Source organism: Anas platyrhynchos, chromosome 2 (genome assembly GCF_047663525.1).
Source record: "Anas platyrhynchos isolate ZD024472 breed Pekin duck chromosome 2, IASCAAS_PekinDuck_T2T, whole genome shotgun sequence".
Classification (NCBI taxonomy): domain Eukaryota; kingdom Metazoa; phylum Chordata; class Aves; order Anseriformes; family Anatidae; genus Anas; species Anas platyrhynchos.
The window spans coordinates 63,867,769-63,891,865 of NC_092588.1; the positions used below are offsets into that span (position 1 = coordinate 63,867,769).

The 24,097-nt window shown below is 39.6% G+C and overlaps 2 protein-coding genes across 4 annotated transcripts in view; one reads left to right on the top strand and one right to left on the bottom strand.

Annotated features, from left to right (window-relative positions):
- Positions 1-110: 110 nt before the first annotated feature.
- Positions 111-23,133, bottom strand: EXOC3 (exocyst complex component 3). 3 transcript variants are annotated; one of them, XM_027451842.3, is made up of 13 exons: positions 22,998-23,133; positions 20,789-20,973; positions 16,705-16,924; positions 14,560-15,241; positions 10,710-10,827; positions 9,561-9,686; positions 8,079-8,179; positions 7,150-7,260; positions 6,284-6,434; positions 4,932-5,054; positions 2,364-2,525; positions 1,354-1,481; positions 111-913 (listed from the first exon to the last, which is right to left on the bottom strand). In XM_027451842.3, the coding sequence occupies exons 2-13, from the start codon at positions 20,930-20,932 to the stop codon at positions 742-744; spliced, it is 2,238 nt and encodes a 745-aa protein (XP_027307643.2). In that variant the 5' UTR covers positions 20,933-20,973; positions 22,998-23,133; the 3' UTR covers positions 111-741. The 3 variants fall into 3 exon arrangements, with proteins under 3 accessions (XP_027307643.2, XP_038031373.1, XP_038031372.1); XM_038175445.2 differs by lacking the exon at positions 22,998-23,133 and adding an exon at positions 22,016-22,254; XM_038175444.2 differs by lacking the exon at positions 22,998-23,133 and adding an exon at positions 21,979-22,254.
- Positions 23,134-23,363: 230 nt separating this feature from the next.
- Positions 23,364-24,097, top strand: part of LOC101801689 (dynein axonemal heavy chain 5) — a 148,261-nt gene continuing 147,527 nt past the window's right edge. Inside the window, 1 exon segment of the mRNA XM_072034862.1 lies at positions 23,364-23,967. Coding sequence (XP_071890963.1) covers positions 23,805-23,967 — 163 coding nt within the window. The 5' untranslated portion in view covers positions 23,364-23,804.

Genomic DNA, 24,097 nt, shown 5'->3' on the forward strand with positions numbered 1-24,097 from the left:
CCTCCTGCCATAAAAACACCCACTGCCACCTTTATTCACCCCTCAAACAAAACAAACCCCAAACCCTTTAGATCCACCCCGACTCTGCACAGCTGTAACAAACACAGAGCAACGGTTCAACATTTTATTGAAATATTGAAATTTTATGTGCTATTTTTAGTGAATCCATGACAAAAAGTTTTTGTACCTCAAGTGGCCCGTGTAGCTATTTATTCATTCACCCTATAAGCAAACTCTTCAGTCCTTTTGTCAGGGAGCTGATTCCATAATTAAGCTTTCTGCAATAAACTATTTTACACCAAAGTAAGTACATACACAAAGTATAACGTGAAAGGAAACTGAGGAAGTTAATATACACCCAATGCAGTGCCATATAAAGATAGTTCCAAGAGCGAGCTTAGGTGCTGTAAGCAAGGTATTGGGCTCTCCAGCACTAAGGCACTATCTTTATATGGCATTGCAAACATGCTCCACAAGAAAAGTGTACTTGCTGACAACAAAACCAGCTGAAACAAATGAGTCAGTGAAGAACCCTCTGGTCAATAGAAGCTGCATTCTATAACCTTTGTAATCAGATTTCTGAGAGAAGACCTCCCCACATCCAAGTCTTTAGAAAGAAAGATCACCAGCAAGTATCATCGTGGATTGAACTGTACTCGAAAAAGCACTACTAAATTTGCCCTCAAATATTTCACACCCGTTGATCCAAGACCTGCAATGACACCTAAACAGAATTGTCAGTTACTTCAGAAGTTTTGGCACAGTGAGAGTAGGAACTGTAATTTCTTTAAAAATTGGCACATAGTTCGGATTGGGTTGGCTTGGACCCTGATCCAAAGTCTCAATGATAGTCTGCTTCATGTCTCGGCTGGCATCTCCCCTCACTGTCAGCAAGGCTGCAATATGGTCATCCCTGACAAAGAAAAAAAGGTAAAAGCTGGCATTAGTTTTTGCAGAAGTAAGATTTTGTCACAAATATCACAGTTCACAATCCTGTCAAGCAGTTTCAGTGAAGACTTCTAATACTTGATCAGATCTTTAGTCACCAACAACTGGCTTCTCCAGCTTAATAAAGCAATATTTTGGCTGCTCTTAAGGCTCTAAGATGCATTTTATCCTCACAAAACACAGAATAGAAGTATTCTCATTATTCCTTTGCTGTCTCAATGAGTACTTAAATACACATACCTCCTAGTCCAAGACATGTATGTTCTCTATTAGCATTGATTTTTAAAATTTGCTATATTCTAAAATACCAATAACACATATTATACATTGTTTTCAACTTATTCCAAGACTACAAAGAAACTATGATATCCATCTATTTTTGATTTTGAAGGCAAAGAAAATTACCTGATATCTGGGTATTTACTGACTAAAGTTGAAACTTCCAAATAGAGCAGTGAAGGATCAGTTAGTTTGATAACCTCTGCAATAGCTTCAATGATATCACAAAGTCCTTCAGTGTCCTCTCCAGATCCCTACAAGATGAAAAGCAACAAACAACAAAATAACTAAAACAAAAGCTACCCCCCAATATCTATAAACAATCATTATTATTTTGTCTGTCAATGGTGTCCATTTCTCTAAACAGCTGGCATTAAGGCAGGTTTCTTAAGGCAGGCATTAAGAAATTAAAATATTTACAAATCATCACACTTAACCTTTTCTGTTTCACTGTTCTTCCTTGTCCAGAAACCTACCCCTAAAATATCAGTTAAAAAAAAAAACACCCTAGTTTTTTTAGGCTTTATCTTTCTGTGCACTCTTCCTACATTTTTATCATCTGTTGGCCCTAAGGGGTTTCCCTCCACATTTCCACTCCTTCTGCAGTTAAGATTCAGTATTAATTTTAGGCATATCTTTTAAGTTGTTTCTCAATCCTCTTTTTTTCCCTTTTCTATTTCTCTTGCCCTTTAGATGGGGTCAACATACTTGTCTTGCTGATTCTAAACAAAGCACGCTGCATGCTGCTTAGGTAATTAATAATCATCTGTTTGATGTAGTATCTGCCTTTCCTCCAGACAGGAAAAACAAGGCTCAATTCTATTTTCTTACCAGACAACTGCTTCGCTCTTTCACTTACCCAGAACTCGGGATACCCGCCTCTGCGAGGCCATTCAGATATTGCAGCTGCCAAGAGCTGTTTAAACACACCGAAGCCGAAACCGGTGCTCAGGAACTTTAGCAGCAGTCCTGTGTTTGTTCAGAAACTCCGTCCACGCCCTCAACTGGCACTCTTGGTATTCACTAGTCACCCACGTTAGACACATGGAGATCTAACTTTAGCTGTTTTCCCCAAGCACTAAATGCCTGTGCTTTAAATCATCAGGTTAACAGCATTACTCAAAGCAAATACTTACAGCTGCAATCTTCTTAAACAGAAATCTGAACTGCTCTGCTTCTTTGATCATTTTTTCTGCACCCTCCTTTCTCTCTTCTGCATTCTTGAAAGATATACGTTTTAACATGATTGCTCTGATGTATTCCACAACCACTCTTCGATGGGCCTCAACAGTCATTGTCTGAAAGAAAAAGGTGGTGGTTTATGCAAGTGATACCTGCAAATGTATCCTTTTTTTTTTTTTTTTTTTTTTAAGCAATGATTATGCTCTGAAACACTAATTTGTACTTTATCACCGGTATACAATTTTTGGTTATACTATACACTTTGAATGTCTTTAGATTTTCATGGTGCTAACAAGTGAAGACCTGTACTTCTTTCATTGAAAAAGACGTGCCAATTAACAGAAAGAAAAAAAATAAAACCAAAGTATCTGAATTATTTTAGAGGAGCATGGGCATATCTAAAGATAGAGGAACAAATGTGAAATGACTGGATGACCAGTCATAAAACAGATTGTGCTTCGCCTTACAGCATAGCTTTCTGACAAGGAATGAACTGCCACTACAGAGGCTTTTGCTAGACAACTCCAATACCCTGCATAAAGCACAGTGTATCTGACCTACACTACTTGTGCTCTGGGGTCAAGTTTGGAAAGAAGTTGGGAGAGGGTGGACTCACAGAATCCACAGGCCATACCAATCACTTTCTCAGATCTTCCTTTAATTGCTTTGCTGTTCTCAACGTGTCTTTTTATAGCAAATAGCTATACTGGTGACTAAGCGAAGCATCTCTTATTACTGTAAGGCTGATGCCGAGGTTTGGAACTAAACAAAAAAAAAGCTAAAACACTATCAGCTTTTCATCAGCTGTAATTTGAGTGCTTAAATCCCACTTTTTTTTTTTTTTTTTTTAAGTGATCATAGTGGGAAAAGTTACTTATGATTAAGAAGCCCAGTAGCAGGTAGCCACAAACTTTTAAACCTTATCTTTAGTAGTATATAACGCGCTTTAGATTCAATCAGTATCTGCTTTCAGTCTTAGTCAACATTTTGGAGAAAAGTTTCAGAGAGGAAAAAACAAAAAGCAACAACAGACTACTTTGTATTGGAAGCCATGGCCTCACCTAGGACATAGAAAAAGTGATTTCAAGTCCTACTCTCAAAACCATGCGAAAATACCATAAATGTGTACCTTACTCAAGTTTACCGCTTGTACAGGGAGGAATTCTCTTGTATTTGTGGAAATTATGCCAATTATACAGAGGAAAATTAACACCACCGAACATACTGTAGGAGACTAGTATTCCACTGAAAAACTGTGGAACAACTCTACACGCACACACACAAAAAAAAGAACCCTCAAGAAGTGTGATAGGGTATTCTCTTCTCACATGATGAGAACAACAAAGCAGAATGAACGTAAAATCCCGATCTTCGCTGTTACAAAAGGCCATGTTACCCACTGGGCTACACTCTCCTCAGGTGCTCTGTTTGTATGGCCTTTAAAATTTGTATCTTCAGAACATGATTAACCAATAATATTTTAAAACCAGAAGAAAAGGCTACCCAATGCTTGGGGAATACAAGCATGCCCCATCTAGTGCTAGAATATATGGTGTCTTGTGTGGGAAACTTTTTTGTGCTGAGATACAATGGAAGAACAGGTGTGATAATGACAAATGTCTTTTAGCATTTATCTTCTCATAAGGTGGCAATAAATGCTACATGATGAAACACACGTGATCTCTGAGACCGGCATTAATGACTGAAGAAACCCATGTCAAGCACTATTACCTCACAGCAACAAAACAGTCCAGGAAAAGAAAACTGTTTTATGGATCCATGTTGAGACTGTATCTTAAAAGCACTCCTAAGAGTTTCTTCAAAGACTTAATGTAAATCCTGATCTTGCTGACTTCAAATGTTTCCTAAATCTTTGGGAATCATTTAAGACATGCTATATTAACTGTACACAAGTTTACTTAGCAATGGAGATAACTAAGTAGAATATCACTAAAAGATTGAAGGATAGTAGAAAAATCCACAGATCCCTTGACAAACCACAGGAAAAAAAAAGTTAAAAAACTAATCCAGGACATTATGCTGCAGTAACAGCATTTTAAACATGTTATGCATTTGCTAACATTTATGTTGCCAATTTAGCTCTGCCTTATTGCACATATTAAAACTAGAAATTACAGACTGTGCAGTTATAAAAAATAATTACAGGCCAGCAGTGCTAGTTTCTGAACAGTTATTTTTTTCTGTCTACAGACATCTGACATGAGCTAGAAAAATACAAGCTGGTAAGAATACTATCTAGTAATATGCCAATGAGTTTTCTGGACTAAATCCTGTAACTCTGATCTCTCTCTGAAAATTTTACGTGACTGAATAAAATAGATGAGCAATGCTAGATTCAGACTTCTGTAATACGATAATGAACATTTTTTTTCCCAGTGATGAATTAATTCATAATTCCAATTTGTGTTCCAGTTCTATATTCCATACAGTGTTCATAAATTAAAAAACAACCGGGCATTCAGAGTATACTAGCAAAGTACCATGGAATATTTTGCACCTACCTTTTTATAAGGCTTTTTTATTTTTGCAAAGTCATTGAAATAATCCTCTACAGTGACACAAATAGTCCCCACAGCATTAGACCCCATCAACCACTTCTTTGTCATCAGCTCATTGAGATGGGTCTGAGAAAACAACAATTGTAATTGATGAGAACAGATTCTTGACATTTTTAATCACATCCATGCAATTTAAAAAAACGTAGCAGACAATTTTAAGTGTTATGTATCTTTGAATTATTATTCCTTCAGCAGGAATAAACAGCAGAAAAATGATGTGATAAGGTTGTCAGAATGATGGCTGCCATAGAGCGTGCTACCTCAAAGCAAGTGAGCTAACCTCAGCATGTTTCATATGAGTTTTCCAAAATCCTTTAGGATGTTTTCTATTTAAACTTCTATGCTGAATAAACTAAGATGCAAGAACAAAATTGGCTTAAGAGCTGACAATTCTGATTTTAAATAAGGCACCTTTAAACTGCTGCAATAGTGAAATTTTGTGCTTGTTCTCTTGAACTACTACTGGGAAGTCAGTTGATCCTCTCTGATGGTGTCACAATATTCTTGTGTTTATACCAAACCTGGTGGCCTACACGCCTTAAGCCTTTCCAAGAACTGCACAAACGTAACTCCAGTATTCTCAGCATCTACGTACCTATCTTGCTTTGTTATCCCCAGTGGAAAAATCCTTTGTGTATTAAAGCACTGTATAAATGCTAATAGTGACATGAAGACTGAGGTTAAATAATTTCAAAGAATGGTCATTGGAATAGAGTGTCTCCTCATAATCAATTTACATAGTTAAAAATGAAATAAAGGTTCCTCCCCATACTCCCAATTTCTTCTTTTTAACTATAAAAAGCTTCCCCCCCACCTTTTTTTCCCCTTATTCTGTATAAGATGGCAGAATTCCTAAACAGGAAAATGTATGAGTCAGAAATCACCAACCTTTACAGTCAATTAATCTTAATTCTTTTCCTTATTAAACTCATACAAAGATAATTTATCAGAAGTTTCTCAAATAGTTATTAAAACATGGTTATGCAAGTATTACTCTAAGTAATACCTACTAAAAAAATATTCACTATTACTAAACACCTGTCTGAAATCATCTTATGAAACGTAACTAAAACTCCTTTCAGTCTTCTATATTCAAGCCAAAAAATGAAGAATTACCAAAGTTTCTTGGCATTCTGCTAGCACACCAACCACACAAAATATGTTTAGCAATCAAGAGGCTTCAAAGCTAGTTCATTCCTGAATTATTTTCCCTATAAAGTAACACTCTTTGTTGTTTTTGCTGCTTTTTTTGTTTGTTTTGTTTTTGATTTATTTTTGAGGAAAAAAGTTCCAACCTCTAAATCCATGAAGACTTCATCTAGCAGGCTAGAGCATCCTTCTTTGGCAATGATGTCTAAAATCGCATCCATGCTTGCATGACTGCTTGACAATGTGTCCTCCAGTTCAACTTTCAAGTATTTCCTTTTCAGACTGATAATAGATTCTCTGTGACAAATAACAAGGCCTTTCATCATCCACTGAAGAAGATGCACAGTTGCATTGCTACTAAATTTTCTGAGTACATGCACAGAAATAGACACACTAGTCTTATTTTTGCAAGGGACAGTAATGTTTGCTGCTTGCTTTGGAAACCTTAGCCAGCTTCAGTATGATTTTCCAGTGATCACACTAAACTTGTTGTATATTGGTGAAAAAACCCTACTGCTGATGGCAGACTTCAGAATGGCAGCAGAGAAAGATGAATGTGAGTTTGGATTGCTGAAATCTGAAACCTATTAAAGATTTCTCTGGTTTTGAAACATGAACAATGAGGATTTCTTTCTCCTGTTCTAACATTCTGAATAAAGCAAACTATATCCTTAGTTTCCTCCATTTAAGTCCACCTTGATCACACTGCTTGAAGGTGAACTGTAAGAGAATAACTGTAAGATAAGATGAGAGGTCCCAGACAAATTGAAGCAAATTTCTGAAATTCTGAGAGCTAAGTGGATTTTCACAGGTGAGGGGTAACAGTTTACCTTGTCAACAAAACTATGCAACACCACCTGCTTCCTAAAACATATTTAAACCTATTGTTTTTGTTTAGTCAGCTGAACTACCTTAACTGAAACCCTTTTTGTATACAAAATAAGAGAAAGTCCTGGGGACATGTAGTACTATATTTACTTTTCCACAATCCAGCAAGGAAATGCAGACTTACTTAAAAGTTTGACAGTTGTTGATGACTGCAATCATGTATTGAACATAGCATTGTGGGTACTGACGATTTTTAAGATGTTCTTCTTTATATAACTGTGCTTCATCTTTGTACCTGCAACATACACAAGGAATGTCATAAACCACACAGAAATCTTTAACAATTAAGTACACATGGTAGGACCATAAGGGCCTGACGGGTATTTAGAAGTATTTTATAAAGGGGTGATTGGTGGCAGCCAACATACCTTCACTAAGGGTGAATCAGGCCTGACAAATCTTGTGGCCTTCTATGACAGGGTTACAGCATCGGTGGGTAGGGGAAGAGCAACTGACATCATCTACATGGACTTGTGCAAAGCATTTGACACTGTCCTTCAGGATATCCTCATCTCTAAACTGGTGAGACATGGATTTGACAGATGAACTGCTCAGTGGGTAATGAATTGGCTGGATGGCCAGGCTGGAAGGGGCTTTAGGCAGCCTGGTCTGGTGGGAGGTGTCCCCGCCCATGGCCGGGGGTTGGAGCTCTGTGGACCTTTAAGGTCCCTTCCAACCCAAACCAGTCTGTGATTCTATAACAAATGGCTTGTTGCTCACATGATGTTTGGTGTCCCTGTTCTGGTTGGAATACAACCAAGGAGGGACTTTCTCTCTCTTTCTTACAAGAAACGATTACCAATTTGAAATATAAGAAGAGGAAGTGACTCCAAAAATGAGAGCCATTTGCAAAGAGGAACTGAAAGTTTCAGTCACCAGCACAAAGTAAGTTCTTTGAGGAAAGAAGGAAGAATGCAAAACTAAAAGAAAAAGAATGCAAAAGAAAGAAAAGCTTGGCTGGCATGTCAAGAGAAAGAAATGAAGAAGCATCCACAGGAAAAGCAAAGAGCAAAGAAGCAGAATAAAGTGATTATATTTTAAAAACAATTTTACCTGGTTAGAAATGAATTCATTTGTTGAAGACATAGAAGGAGTACCTTTGTTTTCAAATCTTCGCTTATTTGTGCGGCTACCTGAAGATTCTGCTCAAACATCTACGTAAAAAAAAAAAAGTTTAGTTGTCAACACAGGTCTATCTCAGTGGTAAATAAAAACAGTCACTATCACCAACTCTACATATGCTTTTTTAAAGAATAGAAAAAAATAAAAAATAGAAAAAAAACACCAAGCCCAGGCAATTACTGCTGCTGACTAAACCAATATCTCTCCATCAGTGTAATTAATAAAATCTTGACAAACATCAGCGTATGCTACAGCTTTGTTCTGATACTGAAAACAGAGGTGTTCTTTATTCAGAAAAGAAGAAAAGGATGTGCTGTTCAGTAGGAATTTGGTTTTTACTGGATCTGAGTTCTTGGGTTAGCTTCTGTAGCTAGTAATAAATAACCTTGTAACTACAGCTCCATTTCTTTCCCCTATATACACATCCCACAAGACCAGGTTGCTCAATGCCCCCATCCAGCCTGGCCTTGAGATACATTTGGAAGATTCACAATTACATAAATCTCAACATTGCACCCCTTGACAACACTGGTATGTAACATCAGAGCTGATCAGCCACCAGTTTTCTTTGACATCACACACTTTCTAAAAAAGATTACCTGATGTCAACATTGGTGCTAATATAAATGTGAAAGAGCATGGCAAAAATCCAGGTCTAGAACCAGGAAGTATATTTCTTGGGAAACAAACGCAAGAAGAGCTCATCTTTATTTCACTGAAGGTGACTAATGTCATATTTGTAAACAGAAACCAGGAAACGAGCATAAACAGCTGATTTTTTTTGGTTGATAATGATCAGTTTAAAAACATTCCCACCAGAGTGGTGCAGTTTTGTTTTGTGTGAGTTTTTAAGGTCTTAGAACTAGTGTTATCTTTTCTGTTCTGAAGACCACCAATAATTTGGACAGGCATTAATGTTAACTGAAGTAGTGTTTAAACAGCAGCATTTTTAATCTTTAACAGAACTTATCTTTTCAGTATTAAGGTGTTTGTACAACTAATAATTTATAGGAACAAACACATGCTTAACTGCCTCAATGCCATATTAACAAGTGATATTCCAATAACTTAAAAATATTTCATATGGTAGATTTCTATTACAAATTTGCATGAAGGGAGCTAAATAGAAACAGTTAACCAAATACAAGTATCAGCTAAATAGGCTGGGCAAAATAGGTTCCTAATTTAGATTAATAAAAAGAACTACGCCTCTAAGTATTTAAATGAAAAAGACAAACACTTCAAAAGAAAAAGCCCTCCACCTAACAACTCTACAGGAAAAAAAACTGCACTTCAATAGACTTAAAAACAATGGCATTCCAAACAGTTTGGCTTTCTGCTCCCTGCCTCCACCCCAAATCCATGGTCTACTTCTGCAGTTTTTTTTCCTAGAATAACCACGTTCTCTTGTACCTGAAAAACAATAGCTGGGAGTGTAGTCTGATAGTACCCATCTTGATCTGCTTCTGGTTCAGTTTCTTTTACCCAGTCTTTTTTGTCTGTCTCCAGTGCTTTCCGTAGCCAGCCGATGATGTTAGACTACATTAAACAAAGCAACCAAGAAAGAGCAAAGATTCTTTAATCAAAACAAAACATTTCAGTATTTGGAACAACAGCCATAGCGACAGAGCAGCACGGTAGCAGGTAACAAGATGTGATGGGTATCAAGTCCACATGTTTGCTGTTGCTACAAGTGTTTTAGTAGCTAACACATTCGAGTAGCTGCAAACCTCCCTCCTCTTGGCAGAGCTCCGAGGCTTCGGAGGAATTCCATTGAACAATACAAGAATACAAGCCAGTCCAAAGTTCCACCTACCCCAACATCCAGTCTCAGAGGCAATCAGCACTAAATCATTAAAGAAATATACATCTAAAAGCCTGAGAGTCACGTACCAATCCCTTTGCCATGTAGCTGACCAATTTCCAGTGACTTGTTTGTCAAGCAACGTGCAGTATCACCCATCCCGAGCAAGATGCTAAGCCTGGATGTTTAAGATGCACTTTAAATGGCATCCACAAAAGGCAACTATGCTTGTGCTGGTGACAGGCGTGAAAGGAAAAAGGCTGGCAAACACACCCCATGAAAATCTTGACCACATCACTGTCAAATGTTGGCATAGCTACTACAGGGACCAAGCAGCATTCTACATATAGTAATAGCTTAACTTCTAGCACTGTGAATTCATGTCTATGTATAAACACTTGAATTTCTTTCTTTCTAATAAAATATCACAGAATCGCAGAATTGCCTAGGTTGGAAGAGACTTCCAGATCATCGAGTCCAACCTCTGACCTAACACTAACATGTTAAATATGGCTAATATGACCTGTGAAGCATAATTATTCTTTGAAATGTCATGATCTACATCCATAAAAGTCATCATAACAAAACATCGTTATAAACAAACCAGTACTTCACACATGAAGATTTATAAAAGGAATGATACCAAGTTCACATTTGCCACACTAGTTTTCTCTAATGCAAGAAGAGCTCATTAAGCACAGAGGCACTTGCACAGCTGTCCATCCGTATGAAGGTACCTTTGAATTATTATTACTTACAGTAAGCGTTGACATGTACTTGCTGAGAAGCTGATCTACCACATCTTGTGAAATCAAAAGATTCAGAGAATTTACGTCCACTTCAGGAGACAGTTCTGAATTTCCCATCATCTCTGTACTGAGATTAAAAGAAAACACAAGAACACCACAACATTGCAGATCAGTAAAAAAAATGTGAGACGAAATTAAAAACTATATAGCTTTTTTGGTATGGTCACTGTAAGGGACAATTTTTCAATATCTATACATTTCTTAATAATGCCAGTAAGTATGTTTACAAGGAATGTAAATAAAACTACATAAGAGAAAAAAATAGGATACAAAAAAAAAGCTTTTGCCCAGCATATATGAAGTAAAAAAAGCATTACAGAAATTTTAAATATTTAACCCTTTCATGTATTGTTAACTTACTTTTATGTAGAAGTGATTGCTTCAGACTGAGTAAAAGCCAGCTTGTTCAATCTGTGGGTTCCTAATAGTGAATATCTGAATTTTCAGAGGTGATGACAGACAACTTATACATTCTCTATTTTGGCATGGGAAAGATCAGTTCGAAGTATGAAAAACTGAGCAAAGTTCCTCAAAAGACTTTCTGTTGTGCTACTTGCATCCATATCAAAACTAAAATGAATTCAAATAAAATCTACCAATGCTTCTTGCATCAGTAGAGGATATACCTAACATTAAGAGGAGGAAACATCTTACACAGTAAATAAAAAGTGCACATCATTGGCACAGTATTGTAACAGAACTATTAGCTGTACTTGCAAAGGAGAATTCTTGATTTTATAGGATTAGAGAGAGACTGGAGCAACCCTCAGGAATATTTCAACAAGGGTTATATAAAAATAACACACAGTGATAGTTTTCATCTGGACATTATAAGATTGTATAATGAGTTGCTTGCATAACTAAAATCAAAGTTATGCCAAAGCATAAAATAGCAAGAACCCTCAATATTTCGAGCTCAAAAAAAAGAAAAACAAAGCAAAACCACACTCAGTGATCTATCAACAACTGGTGTAAATATATTCAGTAGTAATGCTTTCTCACATTCCACTTCTGGTGTGCTTTTCAGAAGGAAGCCAGAAAGTTTACATTTGCAGTAGCAACTATAAAGAACAGTGATTTAAAAAAAAAAAAAAGTTTTTTCCCCTCTGAAGTGTTTCGTTGGCAAATTCAAATTGTTCTCTGGGGATATGCAGTGAGTCAGCACAGTGGTGCTTCCACATCGTGCAGAACACTGAAGCCCTAAAATCCTACTACAGCTAACCACTAAAAACAAAACAAAAAAATACCATTGCCTTTGAAACCATAGAAGCTCGTGCAACTGCACACTTTATATTTGTAGTATCACCCTGATGCTGTTGGAAAAGAGTCTGAAGGCATTAAAGAGGCTCAAGCTGCTCAGAAACCTCAACTCTATTCTGCTGCTCTTCACAGAAGGACCACAAGTAATAGCGGAACCTGCTCCCGGGTCATTTGGGGGAAAAGTGAGAAGCTGGTTATGGCATTATGCAATCTGAGAAAGTGTTTCCAACCTCATTGTGCTATCATCATCCCTACTTCACAAGGCCACAGGAACAGCGAGCTTGATTAGCACCTAATAACAAACACGTTATGAATACAGGCATCAGGATCTTACACAACTTAGATTTTTCCCAAAACACAGAGTCCTGATGCCAGCCCTGTGTAGATTTAGTAACTGGAGTATTTTTTTCCAAGGCTTTCACTGACTTAAACATGAGACAAACGCATCTAACACAATAAAACTGCATCCCACTCAAATATTAGTGGTTATTATTCCACGTGGAGGATCACCTATTTCTTAGCTACAAATAGAATATGGTTCTAAAAACAGCTTCTGAGACATGCTCTGGTAAAGTAGAGCATGATTATTTAAATCCCTGCCTTACAAAAATTGTAAACAGAAGTTTATGAATAGTATTCTTGTGAATTCATTACATGGAAGAAACCCTGAATGCTTCTCTTTATTGAGCAGTATTTTCTCAGCCGGCTTTGAGATGCAGTTGTAACATACAGGTTTGTATGTCCCCTCTAGTGTTCAACTACATTTACTAAAAATAGAGAAAGATTTGGAACAACAAAAACTATTCTCTCCCCATACAACGTTCCACAGAAGATGACAAGGAATGGAACAGGGATTTTCTATTTGTCATGCAGGGAGAAAGAAGGTTAAACAGGAGTTTTCATGAAGTCATATGGGTCATTCTCCTACACAGTTTATTATACTCATATCCTTAGAGAGAATTGTTTAATGCACTGTTAAGAGGTGTCCAGTAACTGAGATGTGGTAAGCTCTGCAACTGTCCTGCTCCAGTACTTCAGCTTTCCCACTCACAGGCCTGAGCTGATTCCACCACCCACTACAGACATACAAGAGAGCTAATTGTTACCATCTTGATAATAATCCCTTGTACTCTAAAGGAACACAATTACTGTGCTGCCCTCTCCTCTTGGGCTTTTCTATTAGAAAACAGCAGAACTCAAACCCTTGATTTTTTCCTGAGGCATCTCCTTTAGTTTCCATCACACATGTTAGGCAAGAAGGCATCCTCAAATACCTTGTACCATACCCACTCCTCTATTTTACTTCCTTTCCCAGATTCTGCCATCAGGAGCTATGAGCCACATCACTTGAATGCTCCCTTTTTGATTTATTTGCTTGGTAAAAAACTACACCTCTTTGTCCTTCCTACTGAAGAACACAGGAGTTACTGCTATTAAGTTAGACAATTCGAACTTATTTGCCCTACTTTCTGGGGAAAGGGCAGAAGGGTAACTTTAAGACCAAAACCAGTCAGCCCAGGCCATAAATGAAGAACCTGGGAGCAGGATTTCTGCCCAGACCATGCCCCCATAGGGGGAGGAAGTCCAATATTTCTGATTTTTCATTCATCGTTGAGTTACTCCTCTGACCAAAGGCCAATGGACTTAGCTCCTTTATCTTGTTCCATCTGTTGAAATAGGGAGATGGAACAACTGAAGACAGCAAAAACACACACGCTGCAGCCTCTGGGTCAACGCCAACTATTAAGGGCAGGATTACAGTTAAGAAGCACAGAAAAGCTAGCATTACTTTTTCCCCAAATAAATCAGTTGCCCTAGTTGCCTAGTAACTTTGTGTCAGCAAAAATTAAACAGTTGCCCTTTGAGCTGTTTCCACCTGGAAAAGGATAAAAGGAACCAAGTGCTTAAGTTACCCCAACAAATCACACCACTCAAAACAAGAGTGTAACAGTATCACCAGAGACAATCTACAGGCAGAAACTCTTTTAAGTAAACAAACTGGCTCATGGTTCCCAGGTAAAACCCAGAGGAAGTTACTACATTCTTTCCATTTAACAGTCATGAAGCAACACTTAAACAGTCCCAACCTCTGCAAAGGAGAACAATAGAAAGTTAATAACCACACCACTTCACTGGGGCTGTGGCCAGCAAAAAATGCTTTGCTTCACGTTCAGGAGCTCCTAGACTCTTCTGTTCTTCCCAATACCTCAACAAATTGGTGCACACACACTTTTTTAGGCTGTCACTAGCTTCAAGTAGGTCTGGAACTGCATTAAAACCTCGAGCTAACGAAGGAACTCAAGACCATGTATTAGAAAATCCAAATAAGTTTGAAGATGCAATTTCCTGAAAGCAAAAAGTATCAGCAAATATCAACATATCAAGCTGCTTACTATTATTTCTCTTTTTTTTCCCCCTAAATGGTTTTATCTTCTTATCTTTTATTCCATTAATAGACATACAATTATTAGTATGCAGCCTGTATTTTGTATGCTCACTCTCAACTTTTGCTAACGGGTTAAGATAAATGGGACCTTACCTTTTGTAAGTATTTAAAACCCAAGTCAGAAGGCTAACAATCTCATTTGCTTCCAGATCCTCTGCAGCAAGCTCTTGCATGCGGGTAGACAAAGCCTGATGGTACATGTTTAGCAATCTTTTGAAAATGTCATAATGTGGGGGAAAACACTGATCCAGTAGGGTTTTAGCCACTAGCAGGTCATCAAGGACGTATTTACGTATGATTTCCAGATGGCGCACGAGCCACATTTTGTCAGATTCTCTAGTATCTGCCTGTGTGCCTTCAATTCGCGTGCTCACAGTTCTTTCCAAAATGTTGAACATTTTTTCTTTCCACTTCTTTGGTCTGCCAGGAGGTATAAACCCAGTTTGTTTTTTCCGGTCTAGCATACGCCTGTCAATTTTCTCCTCCCTTTCAATTATCCTAACAACAGAAACCAGCAAGGTTGGATCTCGACGGACAGTGACGAGAGACCTCTGAACCACCATCCAAAGCTGCTTGGCCAGCTCCTCGGAAAGTTTCTGCATATCCCCAAAGTACGTGTGGATGAGGTTCATGTCATGCGTGTTTTTGCTGTCCATGCGATACTGCTCGTACATCAGGTTATCACGAGAACACTCCAAATCCATCAGTTTCCGATGAGCTTGCAGAAGTTCCCCTCGCTCAATCAGATCTTGGGTCTCCCTCACTATCTCTGGAACTGAAGCAAATGCAAAAGAAGATAAGAAGAGTATAACAACAAGAGTATAACTGATTAGTGCTAAAAAACTGATAATCGAAAAAAAAACAAGGTTCACTAAAAGAGTTACAAGCAATCATTAATTATGGTGAAAAATAATTTATAATAAAATCCATCTGTTTTACTCAGGGCAAAGTTATCACCAACTATACTGTGTAACAATCTTGAGGGAAACGATTCACACTCAAATCCTCTCAGGATACCAGAAAAGAAAAGGCTTGTTGTCTCAGTTACACTCACCAGTGTAAAATAAAACAATACTGCCTTCAAAAATTAGTATTGGAGCATACAAAAATTTGTTCTTTGCTAGATGTTACGTGTAAGTAGAAACAGAACTCTTTTTCTTTCAGTTACATCCTGTATCCCAGTTTTGTAGTGTAGCAGTTAGACAAGCTTTGTACAGAGATTAAACAAACCATCCTGGTACAAGTGGGAAACAACAGTTCTTTACAGGTGCATTTTGAAAAATTGCTATCAGGGGAAAAGGGATAGAAAAAAACCCAAATCTTTTCTATAAAATGGAAGGGGTATAATTGATTTACTTCCCCCTGCCCCCCCCATTACAGTGGTAAAATTCTTAAAATGACTTGCAAGCAGAATAGCTCTGGCAAGGAATTCACCCCAATTCATGATGGGATAGAACATGCACCAAAAAGCCTGCATGGAACAAAAGAGCTAATCCCACTTTTTTTTAATTTATCTTTATAGTATCCATTATATCATGTTAACCTTATTCAATTTTGCAAACTCTGCTAGTTGTGCAGTGTCGCCATGAATGTGCTTTCCACATAGAGTTTCTTTACATATGATGCGGCTTCTGTGACTGTACTGCCTAATTCTGAAGTAAGGTCTGTACACAGCTGGACCTGAACTTCAGGTGGCTCATACGCAGGCTTGTAACATTACTGGAGAATCCCTGAGGTTTTTAAATGTCGCGTAAGCAAGACTGCTAGGGAATCTTCTGGCTGAAGATCTTGCAGCTTGACATTCTGCAGTTGCTTGCAAAATTATTCACTTCCTAAAATCATTTGGGACTATTTTTACTTAACAGTCTTGCTGTGGGTACCCAGCACACTGGCAACATTTCACTTCTTTCTGAATTTTCTTTCTGTACATGCCGCTTACATAGTTCAGTCTTTTACAGTAAAGATGTTATTTCTGCTACTGATTGTTAGCAAGAATCTTCTTTGTGACTTCTGTTTGATGATTAGAAGCCAGACTGGAAGTTCTTACAGAGCAATTTAGACTTGATATATTAAATGGTTAAAGGTAACTTTTCTGAACGTATCTAGGTGATGCTCCCTCAATTCTTCATTCCCAATGAGATTTAAAGTTTCTCACACTATTTGCTGACCCTACAGCTGTTAGTACCACTTTGAAATGCTTTCATCATGTGATAGATTATATTAAGAACATTAGATTACCTGAAAAGATGTTTTTGAGATTCTCTACAGCAGCTGCCAGTTGGCTATGTTGCACTACAGCATCCTTAACATCCTTGAGGTTTTCGATGGTGTTGATGCTCTGTCTCCAGTCTTTATTGACATCTATCAAAGACTGCTGAATGTCCTTTACGTCATTCAGTGCATTGTGCAGTTGACTTAAACCTGTTCGGACTCCATCTAATTGCGACTGGATTGCTGCCTTAAATGCAAACAAAAAGACAAAACATTAATCACTACATATTATAGGTTATGCATTTTCAACATTTCTCAGAAAATCTACTGAAAAAAAAAAAGGTAGTATTACAGCTTATTAGAAACATGTGAAAGACTGCACACATGCTTTTTTAAAAAAAAAAAAAGTTTTGAAGGAGCTAGATACAACTGCTTTACCTATAAAACTGCTACAGGAGCTTAGGAACTTAGGAAGATAGACTTACAAAGATGATGACCTATCTTAAATCAGAAACATGGTAAGGGAGAATGAGATTTCTTTGTGTTTCCCTTATGAGTTCATTTCAAAGGGGGATATCAGAAGAAAGCTGATGCAGAGTTTTCTCCAGGATGTTTTGCACGCACAGAATCACAAAGCATTTTATTAAAGCAATTATGATTTCTGACCTACAACTGAAAAGGTTCTAAAAAAAATTATTCTTCACTAAAAAGGTGTCCAAAAAACCCTTCCTGCCTGTGGTGACAGAACCACAGAAAAATTAGAAATAATTCAGCCAAAACAAACAAAAACCCCCAAACCCCTACCAAGCTGAATTAAGCTTTGTCAGTGTAAAACAAACAGACTGACAAGCCAACTACTTGATTACTATGGCATAAAGTGAGCTTTTTGACACAGGTATCTCTTGTGACAGGTAGCGCTTGAAACAATGACTCTTCAAATGGGCTGTTAGTCCGGAATGTCATTTCGCAGTGCTGACATGTTACAGAAGGTGCATTATAAAGCATATCTGTGCAAAAGAGATCAGATCACAACTTATTTTCGAAAACATGCAACTAAAATGAGATTAGGCAAATAGAAAATGAAACTGGAAATAACAGACTTCAAAGACAAGCCAAAAGGCAGACATTGGTGAACGCTCAGTTGCTGATCTCAAGAACCTGAAGAAACTTTGTAAAAGAAACAAGTCAGGGGCAGTTTAGCTAAGCTTTGGACCTATTTTTTGCCATACTACTAAGGTCAAAAAGCCTGAGCAGTCATGGGATTTTTTGTCTGATAGTAGAAGCCAAAGAGGAAATCCTGGTAACTATGAGCAACATTTATTGTGTTTTAAATGTACTCAGAAAGAACCAGAAAAATGCAGTGATTCTTAAGCCACTATTTCAAAATATAACATCCAGATTTTACTGATAAAAATGTTATTTTCTGTCAAACTTAGAACGATTTAGACGTGGTGAGGTATCTTTATTTTATCTGTCTAGAGAACTGCTGCATTAACAATTATTTCCCCTACAGTAACTGAGATAATTAGGTTACTGAAATACAATTTGGTATTCAGACAAGGGACAACGACACAATCTCCTGAGGCTGTCCATATCTTAAAAAATACATGACCATTAAACATTCAGTACTTCTGACTCAAATTTTCAATTTATTCTGAAGCAAATCTTTCAAGTGTTCAAATTCTTAACTATTTAACTTTTGCAGAAAGTTGATTATGTTAAACAGAAATCAACACTGATCTTGGACACTAACTCTAGCAGCCAAAGTAATCTCTAACAACAGACATCCACTCAGGTGTCCCGTTTGTCTCTTAATAATAATTTGGGGATGATGGGGAGTGAGGGATATAAACTTTACCTCCTAGAACGCACATTCACCTTCTATTGGACTGAGCACTTTTTTACAGAACTGGTACCCTGGCTGCCTGGTCTCCTTGGAGGTCTGTGGTTCAAATTCATAATTGCACAGCAGCTATGAACCAAAAAGCATTTTTATACTTGGGAAGACTCATGACTTGAGAACTCTCCTAGCACACATATCCACGATTTCTTCAGGGTGAGAAATACTTAACCTCCCCAAAACTTAAGCTCTCCCATTTACTGAACAAGTGTGAAAACAAAGTTGTCTGTCAACACTCCTAACCTCTCACGGTCTGAAAGAGAGGCCAGGCAGCTCTTTGCTTACATTTGGACTGCAAAGCACAGAAGGACCAGCCCTCAGTGCTATCTGGTCCTCAGCCATCCGTCATGTCAGAGTTCTGCTATCAATATTTCAAAATACTGCTTCACTAACCAACATCAGCCTCACACACAAAGCAGATGAGTCGTACAAATTTCAAAGCCAGAAAAAAACACAGAAAGGGGATCTAAAAACGCATACAAGTAAATAACTGTGAAAGACAGGAGTAGGATAATCAACTGGAGGAGATGCTGCCTTTTTGTGCTGAACACCATTCCAGACCTCAGCTCCTTCACCTCTAGAAGAGAGGGACAGCTATTACCCTGGCTTTCTACTCTCCTGATGACGGTGTCTCTTCATCTTCCACAGTACATACACACAAAATTTAATGCAGAATGAGAGTACTTTTTACACCCTCCCCTTATTTCCATCCATTACAGTAATTCTGATGGGGAAAAACTGCTTTACTATCTATTGCATCACAGCCATCACCTGTTTGAGAAGTGCTTCCTCCATAGACTTGGAACGGGCATTTTTGACCATCTGTAGATGACTGAAGTTAAATCAATATAAGGAAAGTTACAAGGAAACTTTCTGACTACAAAGTGGATTGAGGCATTTACAGAACTCAAAGTTATATTCAGTCATCTACTGGGATGACTGTGCTTATGTGTTATAAATAGACAGTAACTGAACCATTGATCCACTATTAATGGACTCCACTATATGCCTCCTGCCTTAAATCTGAAAAATCCAAGTCATCAGGAATATTTCTATAATAAAACCAAATAAAAATTCACTTGTAATTTGCTGTTTTTTTCTTGTGAAAGACAACAGTTTCTCTTCTACACCCTGTAGACTTGCACAAAGAAGGAAACAAAGTTGTTTTAAGATACACTAACTTATGTTGAAATATAACACTAGATGCAACCTATACCAGCCAGTTTGATCTGGTAAAAAATAAAAATATTCCCAAAGCACCTTTTCTTTGGCTCTACTCCAGTCATTGAATACAGTGGTCAAAAATGACCGCTGAGCACATATGTGCTCACATGTACATGTGTGAAGTGGTGAAATCACAGGGTCCACTAGAGACAAGAAGGTGAATATCCTAAGTGACCCATTAACACACAATGAACCAAGAAACTTTCACTTAAACCGAAGTCTTAAGATGTCTACCTGCCCCCTCCCTTGTTCACTGGAATACACTCTTTGCTTGAAGAGTCTGAAAGCCTTCAATGCCTCTCATGCTCCTTTCAAAGAGGTGTTTTTTTTTTTTTTTTTAATCCTTAGGTGAATAAATTAGAATTATTTTCTAACCTGTTTTTCATCTAGAAAGCCTGCTGGCATCCTGAATTTAACTGCTTATATTGAACTTCATGTTTGTTCTTTCTTTACTGTAAATGTAGGTATTGCTATTATGCCAAGAAGGAACACAAGCTATTTTCAGTACTGCGCTGTAGACAGAAACATTCAAGAAGTTCTGATTTTTTCCCCCTGACCTTCAGAAAGGACTCTGCCTTTTCTCTTTCATTCACATCACCACACACTATCTACAAGATTTAGCAATCTGCCATAAACCCAAATAAAAGTCAGAGACTAAACGTTATTTTTAGCACTGATCTTGTTTCAGAGGCAACCCTTAGGTTTTATTACAAGTTCAATATTCAATCATTACAACAAAGGTTTATTGGCTGATAGGCTACAGCAGAAGGTGACTTGGATGTGGCTAACCCATACAAGTTATAGGTCATAAGAACATTTGAAATGCTTGCTAATGCAAGCAGTTTTAGGATGCAAAGATTTTGTTTTGTTTTGCACACAGAGTAAAAATTGAAGTCCATGATTTAAACTATCTGGATGAAAATGTAAAGGGAAAAAAAAAGGAACAGTTTCTGCACGGCGGACCCTGAGATTTATCAAACTTCATACCTTGAGCCGAGCTTCTACTGAAGCCTTCTTACGAGCTTCCCTCCTGCGATACTGCTCCACTTTGTCCAGCTGATCAGGACGCTGAAGCATTCCTGCTACTCTCTGAACAGCTGTCGCAACTGCTTCCCTATCCGTTTCCTCCATTGCTGATTAGGACCTCAAAATGCCTTCATAATTTAACAGCACTGGAAAGAGAAGTAGCATTTTTAGAACTTATGCTTTCATTGGATGGCTCTGCATCATTACAAACTTAACCAGAGAAAAAACTTCAGCTATAACAGTGCAACTTGACAGAAGCATGATACAAGGATCACATCCTAACTCCACCGAGTTCTAGTTCTGGGGGAGCTTAGAAAACTATAGTCCCCCTGCAATAGCTCAGAGTCAGTACCAATTGTGGAGAGAAACCTAGCTGTGGAGGCTCTAAACCTGAAGACTTGATTATGAAACACTTTCATTTAGACTTCTGATGGAAGATTTCCCCCTGCTACTCTGTTTTCTACTATTTTCATTTCTTCTCACAGTATCTGTCTATCTGAGGTACAGGGAAAAATTACTTAAGTATTTCACATATGCCTGCAGTAGAATTTCTAGTGAAGTCAAGCCATGCATGCAAACCACTATCGGCCTTTAAGCTGAAAAGGTACAATTTGCTGGCTATTAAACCAGATATGTTCACTCAAGATGCTACTGCAAGGCAAAAAGGATGCCAATCAGCACAGATGCAAGAACATGACATCCACAGAACTCCAAGGAATGTGTCTGGAATTCCCAATTCCTTCTCAATGGGAAGGAAGATGTTACGTCTGGAGTCTTGGAATCAAACAGAACACTTCCAGGTTCTGGAGTTCTGACCACAGAGATTATTCTTTCATTATTCTTTCCACATTAATCCCTTAATGGATTATTAATTCCTTTAATTTCCATGCTATCGTGACTTTATCAATAATTAAAAAGACAGTTATTCTAAAAGATGTTGCTGCAGTTTTTTAAAACTTTTTTTGTAAAGTTACTACAGAAAATGACACTGAAGGAGACATCTTCATGGTGAATTACATTATTAACGACTCTGGATATACTGAACAGAGTTATGGCAGGTTTATCACACGCAGCCACTGCCCAGGCACACCAAGCAGCCCTCACACGGAAAATGATAGCACCCCAAAACCTCCCACGAGATTTTGTAGCACCTCGCTGAGGCGGACAGGCTGCCGCCCAGCCACCAACCGTGCCCACAGGAAGGGCAGACTTCGAGGAACCACGCCAGCTTCGCACAGGGGCGGTTACCCCAAACCAGGTGTGCTTTCACAGCGAAACACCGCAGCGAGCGAGCAAAAGAAAGCCCAGCGCTGTCTCGGACAGGCTTCAGCAGCAAGCACACCCCAAGCCCCCCACATATACACCCCAAGCACACTCCACATACTCATCCAAGAACCTCATAATCAACTTGTAAACGCCCCTCCAAGCACCCCCTACGCCCAGACCTCAAACAACCTCCAAACACCCCCCTAATGCCCCCAAACATTCCTCCAAACACCTGAGCAATCCCTAAACACCCCCCCAAGCGCCCCCTATGCACAGGCCCCAAGCATGCCCCAAGTCCCCCATGCACAAACCCCCAAATTCACCACTCTAAACACCCCCTCAAGCATCCCCCATGCACAGACCCCCAGCAGGCCCCCAAAAACACCCCAAAAGCACACACCAAGCCCCCCCCCACATTGCCCCAAACCCCTCCCCTTAAATACCCCCCAAGCACTCCTCCAAGCACCCCTCAATCAACACCCTAAACACCCCCCAAGCACCCCCCCAGACCTCAAACAACCTCCAAACACCCCCTAAATCCCCCCAAACCCACCCCAAAACACCCCCAACCGTTCCTCAGAGCACCCAACCACCCCCAAACACCCTCCCTAAGCACCCCCCTCCAAAACATATCCCCCCCAAACACCCCTCCAAGCATCCCCTGTGCACAGACCCCAACCACCCTCCACACACCCCTAAATCCCCCCAATCCCACCCCAAAACCCCCCAAACACTCCTCCGAGCCCCCCCTAAACCCACACCCCAAGCACCCTACAGACCCCAAACACCCCCCAAGGACCCTCCAAGCACTCCCCAAGCACCCCTCACGCACAGACCCCAAACAGACCCCAAACACCCCTCAGCTCCCCTCAGCCGCCCCCAACCGTCCCCCCGCAGCCGTTACCGGCCTCCGCCAGGCTCCCCCCTCCGCAGCCCGCCCCCGCCCCTGGGGCCGCGCTGACAGGCGCGCAGTGCGCATGTGCGACGCCGGCCGCGCAGGCGTGGCGGGGGGGTGAGGGGGGGAGGCGGTGGGGAGCGAGGCGCGTGCGCGCTGCGCCGCCGCCACCTGTCGCTGGGGGGCGGGAGGCGCGCATGCGCGGCCCCTTGTGGCGCAGCGGATGGGGTTTGAGGCTGCTGTGGGTAAATCAGTCATAAGCTGTCACCGAAGTCAGTCACAAACACTAAGCACATAAATAAATAAACAAATAAATAAATAAAAACACTGTTTGGGAAAGCCCCCAGTCGCTTTTCATCACTAACACCCCCCCCCCCCCCCTTCTTCCAGCGCCGTGCTCCGTGCCTGGGGCTTTCCGTGATTTCTGTAGTAAAACTAAGGAGCATTTTTCTGTAAACAGCGGAGAAATGGGATAAGAAACGAGCAGCTCGCTGGCGGCTGCAGGGGGGGACGGGGACGAGCGAGGAGCCTCTGGGTTTGTGTAGAGGTTGCCATGGCATCCGCCCGCAGCGCCGGCTTGAAATCCCTCTGGGGATCAAGAGCGGTCCTCGGCCGTCTTCTTTTTATTTCTTGTTTTGCTTTGTTTTACTTTGTTTTGCTTTGCTTTGCTTTGCTTTGTTTTGCTTTCCTGGCTAATCTGTCACCGATGCTAGAACAGGGCTAACAGTACTGCCCGCGAGGGTGGTTGGTTGGTGCAACATCCCCTTGCACGGTCATTTTGTGTCGATTTAAGTCAATTTTGGGGTGGTGGAGGAGATGGAGGAGGCTGGGGGAGAGGAGACTGAGCTAGGGGGGAGAGCCCAGCCTTGGTCCTCTCCCGATTGCTCCTCACAGCAGGGGTCGGAGCAACTCGGAGGAATGCAACTTTCTTCCAAAGCTGGCACCGATCTCTCTCCGCCTCTCATTGCTATCAAAAAAGGTAAGGGAGAAAATAATGGTAAGTACTTCATAGTGACTTTCTATGGAGAAAAATCGAAGAACAAGGTGTGAAACTAATTAAGTAGAGTGTTTAAAGGTATAGCAGGTGTTCACATATGCTGAGCGGGAAC